General features: G+C 42.1%; 2 protein-coding genes across 5 annotated transcripts in view; one reads left to right on the forward strand and one right to left on the reverse strand.

The window, feature by feature from the left end:
• Positions 1 to 18,081, reverse strand: part of TDRD9 (tudor domain containing 9) — a 142,033-nt gene that overhangs the window by 123,267 nt on the left and 685 nt on the right. The gene's annotated exons all lie outside the window — the stretch shown is intronic.
• Positions 6,594 to 10,420, forward strand: RD3L (RD3 like). Of its 2 annotated transcripts, XM_084837775.1 has the most exons (4): positions 6,594 to 6,810; positions 7,447 to 7,753; positions 8,778 to 9,013; positions 10,071 to 10,420. In XM_084837775.1, exons 2-4 carry the CDS (start codon positions 7,455 to 7,457, stop codon positions 10,073 to 10,075), a joined length of 540 nt encoding a protein of 179 aa, XP_084693901.1. In that variant the 5' UTR covers positions 6,594 to 6,810; positions 7,447 to 7,454; the 3' UTR covers positions 10,076 to 10,420. The 2 variants fall into 2 exon arrangements, with proteins under 2 accessions (XP_084693901.1, XP_084693892.1); XM_084837766.1 differs by lacking the exons at positions 6,594 to 6,810; positions 10,071 to 10,420 and having other exon boundaries at positions 7,455 to 7,753; positions 8,778 to 9,075.

The raw sequence follows: 18,081 nt of genomic DNA on the forward strand, positions 1-18,081 counted from the left end.
AGGGGACACCTCCCTGCAAACATAAAAAAGGGTAACTGCGCATGTGGGCAGCCACATGAGGGAAGAGGGAGGAATGAAGGAGCAAATGGCTGTGCAGTCCAGCGATGTCACTAATTGAGGCAGAGGACAAACACATACACGAATACACAGCAGCACTGGGTGTGGAGAACGCACACAGAACAACATTTTGTGGCAAGGCCGGCTGGTACTAATAGAAATCCAAGCCTTCCCAGCTTAAACGGGATTGACCAGAAAATGAGGCCACTGATTCTAACGGGCTGTCATAGGCCAGAAACCAGATTATAAAATACAGGGAGCCCCTCCTTTTTGTGCTAGTTAATTATGAATTTGCAGTGCTTAAGGAGAGTTCTGTTTTAAAGAAGGTGATTTAAGGCTCAGATGCTCAGCCCTCACTTCTGTATCGCATACTTTTAAATGTGAAAAATAAAACAATACCCCTTTGGAAGAACACAGTGCTCCTGAAGGACAGATTCAGATTTGTACCTTAAAAAAAGCCTGCAGCCCCCTCAAAATGAGATGGCCATCAACTTAACCTTGTCAGTCCAAGCTTTTAGCTAGTTGTCCAAAGAAGCTACAGCACATAGCAAAGTCATGCCAATCATAAGGCCTAATCATGACTGTTCAGGTCATCCTGGTGTATAAATTTACTGAACAGTGACAACGTCCCCTGAAATCATTAGTCCAGTGAATCTTGAACTCTTAATCCATGGACCACTAAGAGTCTGGACTGCACTTGGAAAGACCACAGAAGAAAGTGTTGAAGAGAATAAGTGTTTTCAAAGAATAAACGCAAATGCAAAAGTTAAAACTCAGCTCCTTCTGCCCTCTGATACAGCTGCACTGAACCCCTAGGGTAGAGGAGATGCAGAATGTAGAAGATGTTCTATACAAGACAATCCTATACATTTTCTCAGAAGTAAGACCCACTGTGTTCAGTGGATCATGTTCTCTAGTAAATGTGTTTAGGATCACAGCCTTAATTTGGTCGTTTTTCAACCAATCTTCTTGAAGTCATAACATAAGAAAATGCTGTGGATTCCTTAAGAATAAGCAAACCAGAATAATAGTTTGGAATACAAATTATATACTGTACATTAGAAGAATTGGTGAAATATTGGACACATACACTAAGCAGTCCCTCGTTCTTAAGTCAATTAATTTCTCCTAAAAAGATATACGGAACATTTGGCTGATATTCAGCTTAATTAAACATGTGCTAGACCTTGGTCCTTTCATATGAGGGTGAAACATGCTGGCAGGGCAACTTTAGTGAAGATCGGTGGGATAGCAATTGCGCAGAGCCTCCAAAGGAGAAAGATTAAGGAGGCCATGTTTATTGATCAGCTGAAACCCAACACCAGAGTAAAGGATGAGATGAAACAAGCCATGATGCTTATTAATGCGGCTTGATTGGCTGTTGAATACAGGTGCTGATTGTTAATCTTTGTTTCCCACGCTGAGGCTTGGCCTGTTCCTGATTGGATCTGGCTCAGTTTATAAGTGGTACTGGCATATTCTTATTTGTGACTGATGCTGGTGTTTTATACTGAAACATTCCACATTTTAAAATCTGTTTGTTTTATAAAACCTATACACTTATAAACTGAATGTGCTACTGTTGGTCATTTGTTTTGTTTTGGAGTGCTGTGTCAAGCGTTATCGCCTACATATCAGCCTGTGGGCATAGAGAAACTGCTGTGCTCAGCACCACAAAATGGCTCCCACGGAGGATGTGGCTAGTCACATAATGGCTGCCATAGCTAGTCAAAAGACAAGTAATTCTCCCAAGTATAATTAGAGTACAAGTGGAGGAAGAGTCTGCAGGGAATGCTGATCAAATCTGCAGATGACACAAAATTGTGTGGAATAGCTAATACCCTGGAAGACAGAAACAAAATTCAAAGTGATCTTGATAGGCTAGAGCGCTGGGCAGAAAACAACAGAATGACATTTAACAGGGATAAATCCCAAGTTCTGCACCTGGGAAAAAGAAACCAAATGCACAGTTACAAGATGGGGGATACGTGGCTCAACAACGCTACAAGTGAGAAGGATCTTGGAATTGTTGTCGATCACAAGCTGAATATGAGCCAACAAAGTCATGTGGCTGCAAAAAAGGCCAACGCTATTTTGGGCTCATTAAAAGAAGCATAGCTTCCAAATCCCATGAAGCACTAGTTCCCCTGTACTCAGCACTGGTTAGGCCTCATCTGGAGTACTGTGTCCAGTTCTGAAGAAGGATGCAGATAAGCTGGAGAGGGTTCAGACAGGGAAGGGAGGCTCACACAATAAAAATACAAATGTGCCTGTCTCAGAATTTTCAAAATCTCACCTTCGAACATCCCTGCACAGAATATCAGGCACACACTTTAACGGCAGCCAAATTCACAGACATCTGGAGCCTCTTGGCTGAAAGCAGAAATTGCATTTGTAAAGACCACAAGGTTAACACAGCAGACTCGCATGGAAAAGTCTCTAAGATTGTCCTCCTGGTTAAGACCACATGACTACAGGCCATTAAAAAAAAAAGAAAAAAGATGCAAAGTCACAGGAAAGCCAGCATGGCATAAAGGCTAAAATGTCAGACAAGGGCCAGGGAGACTCAAGTTCGAATCCTCACTCAGCCACAAAGCTCACTGAGTGAACCTGAGCCAGTCACTATCTTTTAGCCAAACCTACCTGACAGGGTTGTTGACAGGATAAAACAGAGGGAGAGAAGCATGTACACTGCCTTGACCGCCTTGCAATAAATAATGAAACCTCCACAAACAGAGGCATTCTACTTCTAAACACCAGATGGTGGGACAGTGCCATCTCCAGGTTCTGAGGGCCCTTGGACAAGGCACCATCAATGGGCCCACTCCCTGAGTGAGTCTGCTTTCTCACTCCCATTGTCACCAGCTCCTACTGTTCCTTCCTCTCTATCTCATCATTGCTACCACTTGCTTGCTTGGCAGGCAGAGAGCCATTTAGCAAGTAGGCAGTGGCATCTACAGGTCCTCCTTCTCATCACCACCACTGTCTGAGCCAGAGCAGACAAGCAGGCTGTGATGTTGAACAGGAGGACCAAGTCCAGGGGGCCCTTGTCAGCGGGACCCTGTTGGGGCATGGGTCCTTGGCAGGTGCCAAAACATGCCTACTCTTGATGTTGGGCCTGTACTGGGAACAAACAGAGAGCGGTTGTTATTGACCAGGCCCTGCATCTCAGCACGCAGAAATTTCTGGCTGGAACAGAGGGCTGGCCCAGGCAGAACCTTGATCTGCTCCAGCAAGGAAATTCTTATGTTCACGGGCACAAGAAGCACTGAGACACAGAATGTAAACCTGGAATGAGAACTTTGTTTGCAGAAAATCAAATTAGGAACTTGAGAAGCTGCCTTATACCGACCGAGTCTGCCCACTGGTTTATCTAGCTTAGTATTTTCTAAGTTAGATGGACCAAAACTCCATGTATCCACAAAACACATTACTTGTTCAGTAATGGCCTGTTTGACATTACTGTCTGCCTACCTGTAAAATGTTGGGGAGGGGGAGATAGAAAATCCAGTGTTTCCATCAGGAATTTGCACTTATGGTAACACAGCAATTTTGCCGAAAGAATCTCTTACCTGATCTTACAGCAGGGGTGCAAAACCTCAGGCCAAGAGGCCAAATCCAGCCCTCCAGAGCTCCCAAGAATGCCCCACCCCCTTTCCCCTCACCACCAATCATCTGGTGGGTTCCCAGCTTTTGTGCAGTTTTTCCTTCATTATAAAACGTGGAAATGCCTCTTCTAAGGCTTAGTTAATCAAAGTAAGAGCTTTAAGCTAAAATTGCTTTTATTTATTTTTTTAATTGGCCTGCCCACCACTAGAATGCGGCCCCCAAGAGTTTCTGTGAAATGGGATTCAACCCTTAGGCTGAAAGGGAATGTAAGAACATAAAGAACATGAGAGCAGCCCTGCTGGATCAGACCAAGAGTCCATCTAGTCCAGCATTCTGTTCACACGGTGGCCAACCAGCTGCTCACAGGAAACCCGTAAGAAGGACGTTAGTGCAAGAGCACCCTCCCACCCAGGTTCCCAAGCAACTGGTGCACATAGGCATACTGCCTCTGATACTGGAAGTAGGACATGGCCCTCAAGCCTAGTAGCCACTGATAGCCTTCTCCTCCAGGAATTGTCTAACCCCCTTTTAAAGCCATCCAAGTTGGTGGCCATCACTATGTCTTGTGGTAGCGAATTCCATAGTTTTAACTATGTGTTGTGTGTTGAAGTCCTTCCTTTTCTCTGTCCTGAATCTCCCACCAATCAGCTTCAAGGGATGACCCCAGGTTCTAGTATTTTGAGAGAGGGAGAAAAATGTCTCCCTATCCACATTCTCCACACAGTGCATAATTTTGTACAGCTCTATCATGTCTCCCCTTACCCTCCTTTTTCCCAAGCTAAACAATCCCAGCTGTTGTAACCTTCTCTCATAGGGGAGATGCTCCAGCCCCTTGAATATTTTAGTTGCCCTTTTCTACGCTTTTTCCAGCTCTGTCACTCCTGCCTTACAGAGGTCCAGCACCTCTGCCTTCCCGAAAGGCATCTTTTTTGCTTATTCATATGGTGGTGGTGGTGCATCTACAATTCCTTTCCACACTATGCCAGACATTTGCAAATCCTATACACACTAAATACATTTTTAAGCGAGTCTAATATCTCCAACAGATTGCTCACTGAGTATTTACATTTTACTTACTTGGTTCTTTTGCAAACTGTTCCATTATCCAAGGTATTGTCGTTACTTTTGGACACAACTTTTCTTTTTTTTCCACGATGACAACAAAAGAGTGCAGTGACCTGGCAACTATGCTGGAGAAGAGGTGGCAGGGAACATTTTAATTTCATCTGAAAATTTGCCAAGGCAGTTCTGACACCGTAAGTCCAGCTCCTTCCCCTTTTTTATAGCACTATATACAATGCAATGTGAAAACCTTCCAATTGAGGATGATTAATACTGACGCCTGAATTTTTCCAACATATAAGTAATATCAGCTTTAATAACAGCCACACACGTCGCCCTTTATATTGCATGACATCCAAACCAGATCCACACAGCCGTTTTTCAACAACAGTTACATACAACATAGTTGAGAGGGAAGGGGATTGACTGGGAGAGACCAACACTTATAAAAGAGAATATTGTCACGGAAAATTACAGGAGGAGGAGGAGGGAAACCTGAACAGACATTTGCTGTTCAGGTTTACAGCAAGAAACCACAATAACAGGAATGGCAAAATGGCTGCTTAAGACGTTTTGAATGAACAACGTACAATGAATCTTCAAGTGGATATTCTCCCACTTACCCCACAATCTTCCAGCCAAAGGCCAATAAAGGACAAAGTCACATTCAAGTAGTAGTAGGAGGAAAGTCTATGGTAAGACCTCAATATTCTTTCTAAAAACAGCTGTAATCTAGATTACTTGGAAGGGCCACAGTTCAGTGATGAAGGCTGTGCTATAGAAGGTTCCAGGTTCCCCAGTATCTCTGGTTAAGGGTGCAATCCTATGCTTGTTTAGACAGAAGGAAGTCCTACACTTCCCAGCATTCCCCAGCCAGCCATGGGTAGGAGCTGTAGGACTTTTTTCTGTCTAAACATGCTTTAGGATTGTGCCCTAAAAGGATCAAGAAGCAGGTGATAGGAAAGATCTCTGCTTGAAGTCCTGGAGAGCCACTGTCTGCCAGAGCAGACAATACTAAACTAGATGGCCTAGTAAAAGGCAGCTTCTATGTACATTTCCCCCCTAATCCTAGACATTAGCTAGGATTTAAAAAAAAAAAGAAATTTCTCATGGTTTATTGGAGGTGCTAGAGTAGAAGGCTGCTTCTTTAAATACCTTCATCATGTTAAAAAAAATCCCCACAAACCTGCTAGCAGCTGTGGACTATAAATAAGAACTGCACAATACTAAGAGATTAATTTAATCATGGAAAGTATGAACTAAAAACCTCTCTCTGCACGCTGCCTTGAAAGTAGCCCTCAACTGGCATAAATCCAGTTCAGATGAGCTTTCGCAAGGCTTGTTTTGATTTAGATAGATATGGATATAGATATACATCTGTGAATAGGTAAACAAAGCAACTTGATCCATGCTCTTCTCCCCCACAACCCCAAATCTAACAGGAGGGACAAAAAAACAGCCCTCCACAAACCCAGCATCAAAATGGCCTGAAAGTTTAGTTCGACAATGAAGGCAATGTGGTTATTTTTAGAGCACTACAAGCATAAGAATACAGCACTAAGCTGTGACCTACAGCTATGCACATCGGAGCACCGCATCATCCAGCCGACAGTCTTAACTTTAGCTAGGAGCGCATCTGGTGTGACTTCAGACTATCGTTATTCATCTGGCTACCGACGATACCTTTGGATGCATTCAGCAGCCATAACCAGCGTCTGAAATTGCTATCTTTGACTTTAAAAACTACAACTCCACAACCTCACACGCAGGAACTACAGCTCAAGGCAAAACTCTGCTCAGAAGGTAGAAGCTCTGAATGGACTTTGTGGGAAAAGAATTTCAGAAGAATCCACATCCAAGTGAACAGACTCCATCCTATTAAAATAAATGAATTAAGAACTCCTAGAAGCTGGAAAGGATTGAAAATTGTACGCTCTTCTCTCAAGTGGGTACAACTTCTCTCTTTTTTTTACAGAATGTGTGACAGCCTGTAAAACAGAATAGGCTGGAATAAACAATCTTCACATTGGGCAAAACTCATCCACAGCCTGTCAGTGACAGATACGCCTTTCAACAAATAAAGTAAGTGGGTGAATTATTTCACTCAAAACTAATTTATGAAATAAAAGCATAGAAATTGTATAGACTGAAAAACATAGAGCCACTAATAGTTACTCCAAACAATTGATGTCTTGCATGAGAAAAGTATTGATTAAAAGGATTTTGCAATTTTTTAAAAAATTGGATTTTTACCAGCATTGTGAATTGTATACATCTATGTATATAATTAGCATTACAAATACAATTAAAACTATACAAAAATCTTCTATCTTTGTTTTTAAAATTTTGGGTGGTTGGGGGCTTGATTTTAGAGAGGGGTTTTTAACCTTTTAATATATTGCAAAAGGTTAAACACATTAGGGGCATCATATAGCCAAATGGAAGTAAGTTTGAGTCTCATTGATGTTGGGGAGAGGAGAGTGCTTACATTCTGGTTGGATTGGTACCTAACTGCACAACCCTCTACACAAAAGAAAGGCCCATTCAGTTCAATGGTCCTTCTTCAGGTTAAGTCTTATAGGACTGCAACCTACATTTGTCAGGTTGTGCGGTAGGTGAAATTACAACATTCATCAACCAAACTTGATGGGAAGAACCCTCAAGAAACACTTTAATTTACTTTTGTAGCACCAACATATAATTGTCTTGTTTTATTAGTTGTCAAAATGCCATTCTTTGCCTGGATGAAATGGCCAAAAAATTATTCATATAAAACTGGACAATACCCCGGGTCAGAGGTCGTGACGAAGACACTTCTGAGAGAACTGAAATGGCATCTAAAAGAACGTGAACGACTAATACAGGAGATAGAAAATGAACAAAAAGTTCAGAAGACTGCTGTGGATTACAACTGGCTGAAGGGCCACCAAAGTCCTCAGATAACTATCCCAGCTACTGAACAAAGACAGCTTGAAGTTCTTTGTTCCCAAATCCAGCCATGTCAAACTGGAATAATTCTCAGCAGGTAACCTCATTTCATTGATCCAGTATCACATACGCTTCTGGAAAATAAGCAAACCCTTTCTTTTGCAGCTTCATCCTAAGTATGTTTACTTAAAAGTAAACCCCACCATTTGATAAGTCCAAGCAAGCAAGCAAGCTCAGGGCTAATAACACGATCCTATGTTTACTTGGATATGAGTTTACAGGGGTTTAACTTTCTGTCAAGTGTGCTTGGTCCTACAGCCTTGTAAGTGCAATTTGATGCATCCTTAATTCACAAGTCCCTCTAAGTTCAATGGGACATCCCAAGTAAGCATGCATAGGATAGCATTTGTCCAGTTGTACAGCTGAGTGTTAATATAGCTTTTCAAGATTTATCTGTTCCCAGAATGTGATAGAAAAAGTCCTCATCGTAATGTTGCCAAATGGTTCTGGAAATAAAACCTTTGGCTTTTAAAAATAATTCAGTGCACACAGATCAAGTGCCTATTGCATATTAAAAGGTCTTTATTACTGAGATCAGATCCATCCATTCATTTCGTAGACATCTCAGCAAGTTAATGAACTATATTTTTACCCTCTGTGTGTTAGCTTCAAAAACTGCTTAGTATAACTGCACTGTGAAACTAGCGGCTTAGATTTGATTCCTATTCACTCCGGTAAGGATAACTTTTTCTGCCCCCAAAAGGGTCTGTTTAAGGTTCTGCTTTAAAATATTCTCTATATAAATAATTTTCCCCCATAGGCAGTATACAGAAGAAGAAAAATAGAACAAACCTATGCTCTCTTTTTGAGCCCAGAAAAAGACCTGAGGGCAACGTCAGTTTGAATCAACTTGTTCGGACAGCTTAATATAAAAAAAATGTTTCTGCTGTTGTGCAGCATCCAGCGGTGCATTTCAAGTACCATTCTCCCCAATTTCTTGGGTTTCTTTTAGAAAACCAAACCAAATAGAACAGAATGTCTTCTCCTGCCCCTCCACCACAAAAGATAGAAGGGGGTACACATTAATAATTGGTTTTCCTCTCTCACATACTTCTTTCTAGATTTCGAGAAGTCCTGGCAGAAAATGATGTTTTACCTTGGGAAATTGTTTACATATTCAAGCAAGTTTTAAAAGATTTTCTAACCAATCTCGAGAAAGAAGCTCAACAGGGCCAGCTGAGCGATGTTTGGAATACGAATTGCTCTGTACGTTTTGCAGCACCTGGCGACAGCTCCGGTAAAATGGACAAAGAGGAGATCCCAACTGTATCCAGTTACGTTGACAAAAACACACAGGGTATGTTTCCAACATTCTCACACAGAATCTGGAATCTTCCTTATTACTATCCATCAAGTTAGGCTTTCCCCTCTTCCCCTGAGATCTACTCAGCTTCCCTTGGCTGCACCCTCCTGCAAAGAAGATTCAAAGCTCCAAAGAAATCTCAAAATTATTACTTCACCCTTCCCTCTCCCATTACTACAAATTCAGAATTTTAACCAGATCAAGGCTTGCATATAATTTAGAGTCCTTAGATCACTAGAAAAACCTCTTTCTGCAGTTTCGTTAGCTAACGATGTTGTGTAAAAGAACCTTCTAACCAAATATGTAATGTAGTACAACTTTTTAATGAGATGTTTAAAGTATGCTGTTTATATTGTCCTTATAAGCATGCACAAACTCAAGCAGTTTGCAATACTGTAAAATATCATCACTGTGAAGAGCAACGGCAGATTTTGTCCTGTATATATGCGATTTTTTCTAAAGCCAATGACTATCTGAACAGAAGACTAAACAGTGAAAAGAGGAGAAACCTACTCTGATTATTATATACAGTACTATTCAACTGGTGGGTCAGGACCCACAGACTGGTTACCCTTTGGCCTAAGGTGGGTCAAAATGCATTACCACTGTTTGCTTTTTAAAGAGAAGAGAGGCAGGGTCAGGGAGAGACAACATAGAACTGAGCCAAAATATCTGCAAATACATTTTTCTGAGATTTTTATTTTTCTCACCCTCCTAGAAAATGCAGCCACTTTGCAGAATTTTCTCTGAATATTCTTCCCCATTCTGTATTGGCAGCCACCATTTTCTCTCCACAAAGCCCTGGAATGACTCTGGGTCTGGAACATTGTGGAGGATGCAAAATGGTGGCCAGACTGTCAACACAGTTGCTGCTGCTTTCACTTGCAGTGGCAGCAAAAACAAACTAACAAAAGCTTAGGAAAAAAGAAAGAAGCTGCACTACTGCCACTGGGAATGGGGAGCTTCCCCTCAGAGAATCTGTTTGATAATGTCTCGTCTCTCTGGAGAAATTTGGTAAAATGGCCTCTGCAATTTCTCTTCCTATGTATAGGATGAAGAATTTCAAGAGGGCATTTGTGCACAGCTCTGGAAAAAGAAGTGTGCAGAGTTCTTTTATCATTAAAAGTTACAGCAGTTTTCTCCCTGTGTGACAATCTGTCTTGCAAAAATTCATCTCCTATACAAAAATACAGAAGCTTTGCTGCAAATCGCCCTTCTTTGCTACAAATCGCCCTAAAGAAAAACACATGGAAAAAAACTGAAGTGGGTTCTGTGTTCAGTTTGTGAGTAAAGATGGCTTCTAGATTTGAAAAGGTTTGCTTTATTTGTTAAATTTGAATCTCAGCTTTCCAGCAAATGATGTTCAAGGTGGCTATCGCTACTACAGATGCAATAAAATGTAATAAAATACAAGAATAATAAAAAATAAAACAAAAACAAAATACAAGAACGCAAGTAAAAGAAATTACAATGTATTTACAGATCTGCTTAAGGGCCAACAGCCTGACTTAATACAAATGTTTTTGCCTGCAAGCAGAAGGTTATCAGAGACAGAGTTAGACAGGCCTCCCTTGGCAGGAAGACGCTGGAAGCAGCCACCAAAAAGGCCCTCTTGAGTTCCTGCCAAATGTACTTCTGATGTTCAGACAGACAGAAGGGTTTCTGCTGAGGATCTTAAAACCCCTGGGAGGCTCATGTGAGTGAATGTGACCTTTCAGATAACCCAGCAGGAGAGAGGACAAAGGAGAGGGAGGCACAGGCAAGGGAAAGGTTAACCGGGGAAGAATGTGAACAAACGTTGCTACGCGTACTTAGGGTTTGTGCTGCTATCTGCATATGCTAGAACAAAGTTCTCCGTTGAAAGCAATTATTTAACAACAAAATGTGTGAAGGCTTGGAGGGAAGGAGAAGGTAAGCTGCAAGATACAGCCTGAACTGTCCATTGTTATTGTGAAGTTAAACCAGTGAGGAGAAACACTCAGTACACTGCACAAGCTGTATTGGTTGGTGGCATTATCCACCTTTAGAGAGAGTGTTAAGGTACACATACTAAGAAGTAAAACCCATTCAGCTCATGATCTCAGTAAATGTGTTTAGGGTTGTCCTGTTCTTCAGGTCTGGAAAGCCTAAAACTGGATACCAGGTGGCAGATTTCTTTTCTAAAAATGCTGGGTCTAATACATTTGAGCCTAGCACCTTAGAGTTTCGAATACTTTTTCCAGTTCTGCCTTTCACCTTAAATAAAAGTAGCTCCCACTCACTTCATCTTTGGTCAGAATACTTGTTCCTCTATAAGGCAGGCATTTATTAAAAAAAATACTGTTGTAATTGATACAGGCTGACACCTTACAGCAGGGTTGCACAACTGTTTCAGCCTTCAGGGTCACGTGCAGCATCACCTGGGAAGGGGAGCGCTTGTGCATGCATGCAAGCACACAATATTCACTGCTCAGGGTTGGGCATGTTTAAACCTCTTCCCCCTGCTTGCTGAGATCTAGGGATCACCAGAGAATGGGAGCTGCATAGTCTCTCCCAAGCCCCAGCAATCACCACTGAGTTCATAGTTGCTTTCTTACTACTAGGAGTGGGAAAACAGCAATCTTGGAACTGGGATCACTCAGGATTGAGAGACGCATTCACCTGTCCCATCCCCCTGCGATATTGCTGCCCTGACATTGCTAACAGCAGTACCAGAAGAGCACTGCCCCCCCGCCCACCCCAGCACTCCAACTGATCAGCTGGGCTGCAGGGAAAAGCGGGTGGGGTCCCGCTGGCTTTGCAGGCTGTACCAGGAGCACCCAAGGGCCATGTGGGAAGGGCACCCCTGCCTCACAGGATCATATTTTCTAGAGAATAGTTTTCAAAAAACAGTTCCGTACAAGGATACACAAGAATTCATGGTTGGATATAAAAAGATCAAGCTTGGAATATTCGATTTGTACACACACAGAGGGATGTATGGATTTTGTTAAATCTGTTCTGTGTTTTGCCCATTGTGAGGCGTCTTCCATTCTGTCGTCCACTCACTCACGGAATCAGATTTTTTTTTTTTAGTGATGAATGAGAATTTCATTCCCGTTTGCATAAGCACACATGCACACTTCTGCTAATGTGCACCAGTGCAAGTACATGCTTGCACAAATCTCCTCCAAAAGTTAGAAATGGTCCATGAGTCCACACAACTCAGAAAAAAGCCAGTCCACTGTGGAATCCTCAGGTTGGATCCATAGAAATCCGAACTCAATTGAATCCACTGCAGATTTCACTGACATCCCTAACAGATACACAAGCATGTTTCAATATATGTTTTTGCCCCCAGCATCTGTTGTGGGGGTTATACAAGGTTTTTTAATAGCTTGAAATTGACATGTAGGAACTGTAGTCATAACTGACATAAGCAGAGCATAAAATAAATGGAAATAGTTGCCAGAATTGACTTTTCCTACAAACGCATCCAAGCTAAATTTAACTTCTACCATTACAGAACAAAACAATACACTTCTCGTCCTGGGGTTATATCACCAGACAGGAAAGGGAACAAAGTCGGTAATACATTCAAGAAGACTGCCTCGGTAGACGTAGTGCCGTATTTGCTGAGTTGTGTGTGCAAATTTTAATAATGAAAAACTGGCTTTTCCCATCCTGGCTTTAACTACCTTGGGAAAAACTAGCTACTTCTAGTGTTAACACATAACTTCTCTATTTTCAAAACCTCTTCATTATGCAAAAGCCCCAAATTGTTCTACCTTCTTTGGGCCTGGCAGAGCAATGGGGTGTTTGAATGTGCCAGTGTCTTTTGGTAGACCTGTAAATCATTCAACCACATGAAAACAAGAGAAAAGTAATTCTCAGTGTCCAAATCATTTATTCTGCACAACACATTTCAACATTACAATTATTTTTTAGGGGCTTTTGTCTTCCTACAAATCTACAGCAAAGAGCCCTTATGTTCTTTCCTCTGCTAAAGCTCACTGAACCTTCCATAAATATTTCAGGTACTTCAAAAATTACTTCTCTTGTTTTTGTCCCTTTGTCTTGGTTTTGTAGTTATATTTATAATCTTTCAACCAGCCCCTATAGCTGTGCCTTTAACAACAGACATTAGCAGGCAATGATCATTTCCCTGCTATGACAAGCTTCACCTGTTCATTTCTACAGATCAAGCTGCTGTTAGAAGCACAAGAGGAAGCCAGACCATGTTTTCGCTGGTCAGTTGTCAACCCAACTATTTTGCTGTGCTTTAAACAGAATCAGACTCTAAAGCTAGAAACAACTACTTTTAAGAGTTGAAAGTACTTTGAGAGGAGCTTCCATTCCCTTGGCGTGTGTGTGCGCGCACGCACACACACACTTCTTTTGTCCTGCTGATGCCTAGGGTCGAATAGGTTGTGCAGGTTTTCAAAATGATGGCTTGGATCCAATGCATCTGTAGGACAAGAATATAAGAACATAAGAAGTGGCACACTGGATCAGATCAAGGGACCATCTAGTCCAGCATTCTGTTAACACAGTGGCCAACCAGCTGCCTGTGGGAAACCCACAAGCAGGACACAAGTGCAACACGAGTGCAACACTGCTGCCCATGTTCTCCAGCAACCAGAGTACATAAGCATGCCTCCGATACTGGAGGTAGCATCTAGCCATCAGGACTAGTAGCCACTGAAAGCTCCTAGTCCTGATTTGTCTAATCCCCTTTTTGTCCAATCCCCTTTTAAAACCATCCAAACTGGTGGCCATCACTAGATCTTGTGGAAGTGAATTCCATAGTTTGACTATGTGCCGTGTGAAGTACTTCCTTTTATCTGTCCTGAATCCCCACCTGAGCTTTCTGAGTTCCACTGATTCTCAGCTGCAGCATGAACTTGAAATTCTGCTTAGAAGCCCTGCCAAAGAAATGGGGCAACTCTACATATATATATATAAGAAATCACTGCTTTATAACAGCTGTTTCTCAGTCCTCTCTATCTCAGGCCGTACTTCTGAACTTACTCTACTTTCTACCTCCACTCTGCCATCATGAAACCACCATTAGTTCCACAGCACAAAGTACAGGGATCCTTGCATCCTACAGCAGGGGTGGGGAACCTCAGGCCCATGGGCCAAATCCAGGCCACCTGGGATTCACCAGGTGGCCATGCCTCTTTCCTCTGGCCCCAATCACCAATCGTTTGGTGGTTTCCAGGCTTTGGGGCAGTTTTTCCCCATTCTCAAAGGTTGGAATGGCTCTCCTAAGGCTTAGCTAACAACAGCAAGAGGTTTAAGCTACAATAGGCTGGGATTTTTTGTATTTTTGGCCCCACCCACAGGACATAGGAAGCTGCTTATACGGAGTCAGAGCATTGGCCCATCTAGCCCCGTATTGTCAACCCTGACTGGAAGGAGCTCTCCAGGGTTTCAGGAATGATTCTTACCCCGCCCTACCTGGAAAAGCCAGGGATCAAATCTGGGACCTTCTGCATGCCAAGCATGTGCTCGGTCACACTGAGCTATGGCCCCACCCATCACCGGGATGTGGCCCACGAAAGCTTCTTCCAAATTGAATTTGGCCCTTGGGCTGAAAGGGGTTCCCCACCCCTGATCTACAGCTTGGGGCCTAAGAACATAGGAAATGGCCTTAACGCAGATCAAGCTATTCGGGGATCTAGCCCAGTATAGTTTCCTCTGACTGGCAGCACTTCTTCATGGTCTCAGGCAAAATTCTGCCACAGGAAAAGGACTATAATTGTACAGCTCTGCCTCATCATTAAAACAAAGCAGCAGCTCAACAGCTTCCCAAATCAGGTTTGGATGATGAGGACAAATGCCTCCACAAACCCAACATGGATTAAGGAGGATCCTCTTCTACGAGGAGGGGGCATCCTACAGCTTGAGAACTGTATCAGTATTAAAAACAAAGGGTTTGATTAAAATTTAGGGGTGTGCAACTGGGCTGGCAGAAATGAACTTCCTAGCCCTCTCATCCCCACAGCAGCCCCCCCCCAAATGCTACACAGAGGGTTGGGAGACCCTGCTGAATGGGGTGAGCAGTGCTGTGTAGAGATGTGAAGGCCTGGGGGGAAGAACAGAAATTTGGGGGGGGACAGTTCCCCCCCCAAAGCACCGTTTTTGTTTTTTTCCCAAAAAATCAAAGAGCTTTGGATTATGAAATATTTTCTTTTAGAATTTAAGACAAGGTCCTTATATATTGTTACCAAGCCTTTACTCTCCCCCCTCAAATGATTTATAAAATCTATGTAATAAGACTTTTATAGAAAGACAAGAGAAGAAAAATACCTGGAAATAATGAAACCATGGGGGGAAATGTTTTTTAATCCTCTCCATAAGATTCTCAGCATAGTTATTTCTTTCTTATTAAAATTATTGATCCAATGTATCTTTTACTGATACACATTTGGGGATGCTCCAAGTCATGCTCAGTTTCCCAACATGTGAATATAATCACCATATCATAATATGGAAGGAAATACACATTCTTGACAGTTTGGGTTTTGTTCTACAAATTCCTACATTTCTGGACTTATCTTCCTCTGCTTCCAGTTCTTCTTGCTTCTTTTGGCTTCTAGGACAATGCAGATGTTTCAGGGACTACTTTGTGAAGTTCTCTCTGGTCAGATATATACTAGAAATCTGAAATATGTTATGGTTTGCTCATAACTTCGTTTGCTCATAAAATTAATCAAGTTTGGTGGATTACATTTTTAAAAGTATGGTTTATTCAGACAATAATTACAAATTTACTGAGTTCACTTCTTAAAGTTTTCATATATAATGGTAATTTTATGAGCAAACCAAGTTATACATAATATAACTTTAGGAACATAAAGGCTGCTTTATGTAAAGCAGCCTTCCTCAATCTGGTGCCCTACAGATGTTTTGGACTACAATGGCCAGCATTCTTGACCACTGGCCATCCTGCCTCAGGCTGACAGCAGCTGAAGTCCAAAGTATCTGGAGGGCACCAGGTTGGGGAAGGCTGTCCTAAAGCAATGAAGTGATCTGTAAAGAGTCCTTTTAAAATAAGTATTGCTTATTTTTCAATTTTCCCAAAATTTGATTTTTTCTAAAAAAAAAGATTTTTTCCATGCCTTCAAAATTTCTGGAAATTTTACATCTCTAGTGCTGTGGGGGGCAGGGAGAGGGAATTCCTGAAAATCAGGCAGAAGTGCTTTCTGTGAGTGGAGCCCTCTCCATCCACAGAAAGCAGATCCTGGATCAAGAACATTATCAAGTTCTACATGTGATGTCCAGACACACATAAAGCATAATTAATTGTGATTGTCAGCTGACCCCAAAAAACAGCTGCCTGATCTGCTATTACTCTGTAAAGTGGGACCATTATCTTCTGAAATCAGCAGGCAAACACACATTCTTACCTGTTTCTGTCTGTGGAGGGAGACAACATCCACAAGGATAAGGGAATGGCTCTTTCACAACCAAAAAGTGCTATAACCCAGTGCTTCTCAAACCGTTTTGAAGTGAAACTGTAAACCTACTCCACCTTTCGGGGCCCACTTGTAAACTAACTCCACCTTTCAAGCCCTTCTTTCCCTGCCACAGAAAATGCAAGAATATCATATCAGTAGTTAATAATGAATGTCATATTTTACTTTTCATGGTAATATAGGCAGTATGTATTAGAATAGTGTAAGCATAAGGGATCTCTTAAAAGGGCTGCAAAACAGTAATGGTGTGCTGTTGCCCGGTAAAAGGAAAAAAGCAGCACACGGGGGGGGGGGGGTAGTTTACAGCTCTCATTTTGTAATGCGCCCAGGAACATATCGAGCCTACATGTGTGTAAAGACCCACAATTTGAGAAGCACTGCTCTAAGCTATGGGTTTCAGGCCTATGCTTTTTCCTCTGGATTTTGAGAACATTAGCAGCTGTTCTGGTTACACCAAAGCCATGCTTGCTCCGTCACAAATAATTTGCTCCAACTGCACTTGTAGATAACCGCCAACACATGAATGAAAGAAACAATATTGAGGCTTTTGAGAAGGGGGAGCATGCATGTTGGAGGACTGTTGGGTTTTAATTAAGCTAGGGGTATCTTGTTTGCTAGTGTTTTCAAACGTCACTTGAAAACTTGTAGGTTTACAGCAATCTGGATTTTAATACTTTTATTGGCTCCTCTGTTCTTATATTATTGTACGCGAGTTTTTATTTGTTACATACTGACTTGACTTGAATGCCCCATTGGGATACAACTCCCCCCCAAAATAAATAGTAAATATTATTACTACTACCAATAATAACAACAATTTGTTTGGGAGAGTTGACAACCTGGTAACATGATTAGCTGACTGAGGAAAGCGTCAGAACTAAAAGCAGCTGTGCTGAATCAGACCAAAGGCCTACCTAGCCCACTATTCTGTTCACACAGTGCCAAGCAGATGTCTACAGGCAACCAACATGCAAAGCATTACCAAGCAGTCAGCCCCAAACTTCTGCATGTCCTGGTGAGCCCTGCAGAGGCAAATATCTTATCTTAAGGAGTGCCTCCAGCAACACCAGGCAGGCCACTTAACAAGATCAGCCTCGGATGGCCTTCCCTCCGTCCCTTCAGCCAGGACAGCTAGACTGGTGGGGACGAGGGAGAGGGCCTTCTCTGTGGTGGCCCCCACTCTGTGGAACTCCCTCCCTAGGGAACTCTGCCGTGACCCTCTTTAATGAGCTTCCACCGCGCATTAAAAACGTGGTTGTTCAGGCAGGCATTTGGGGTGGGTTAGGGTATTTTTAGAAAAATGATATTTTTACTGTGGAATTTTATTGTTTTAAACTGTTATTATATATTCTGTACATCGCCCAGAATGGCTGGGTGACCAGCCAGATGGGTGATTAATAAATTTAATTAATTGATTAATTAAATTAATAAGGATAATATTGTCTGCCACCTTTGTTCTCCATTAAACAAAAGAAGTAGCAGTGAACTTGTTGGGGCTCTGCACACGTTTTTAAGATACCCCGCCCCCGCATTTCTTCTTTCCGTCACATGGATCTGCTTATTCTGCATACATATTCCTGCAGAAACAAGTTAGAACCTTGTGGCACCTTCACAACTAAC

This window comes from Heloderma suspectum, chromosome 1 (genome assembly GCF_057233095.1).
Source record: "Heloderma suspectum isolate Gila_16-S chromosome 1, 16-S_ref, whole genome shotgun sequence".
Taxonomy (NCBI): domain Eukaryota; kingdom Metazoa; phylum Chordata; class Lepidosauria; order Squamata; family Helodermatidae; genus Heloderma; species Heloderma suspectum.

Excerpts from the sequence above, each read along its gene's own strand:
- RD3L (XM_084837766.1), top strand. The coding sequence starts at position 7,455 with ATGCCATTCTTTGCCTGGATGAAATGGCCAAAAAATTATTCATATAAA. Across the intron at positions 7,754-8,777 it reads ACTGGAATAATTCTCAGCAG|ATTTCGAGAAGTCCTGGCAG; the intron begins GTAACCTCATTT and ends ACTTCTTTCTAG.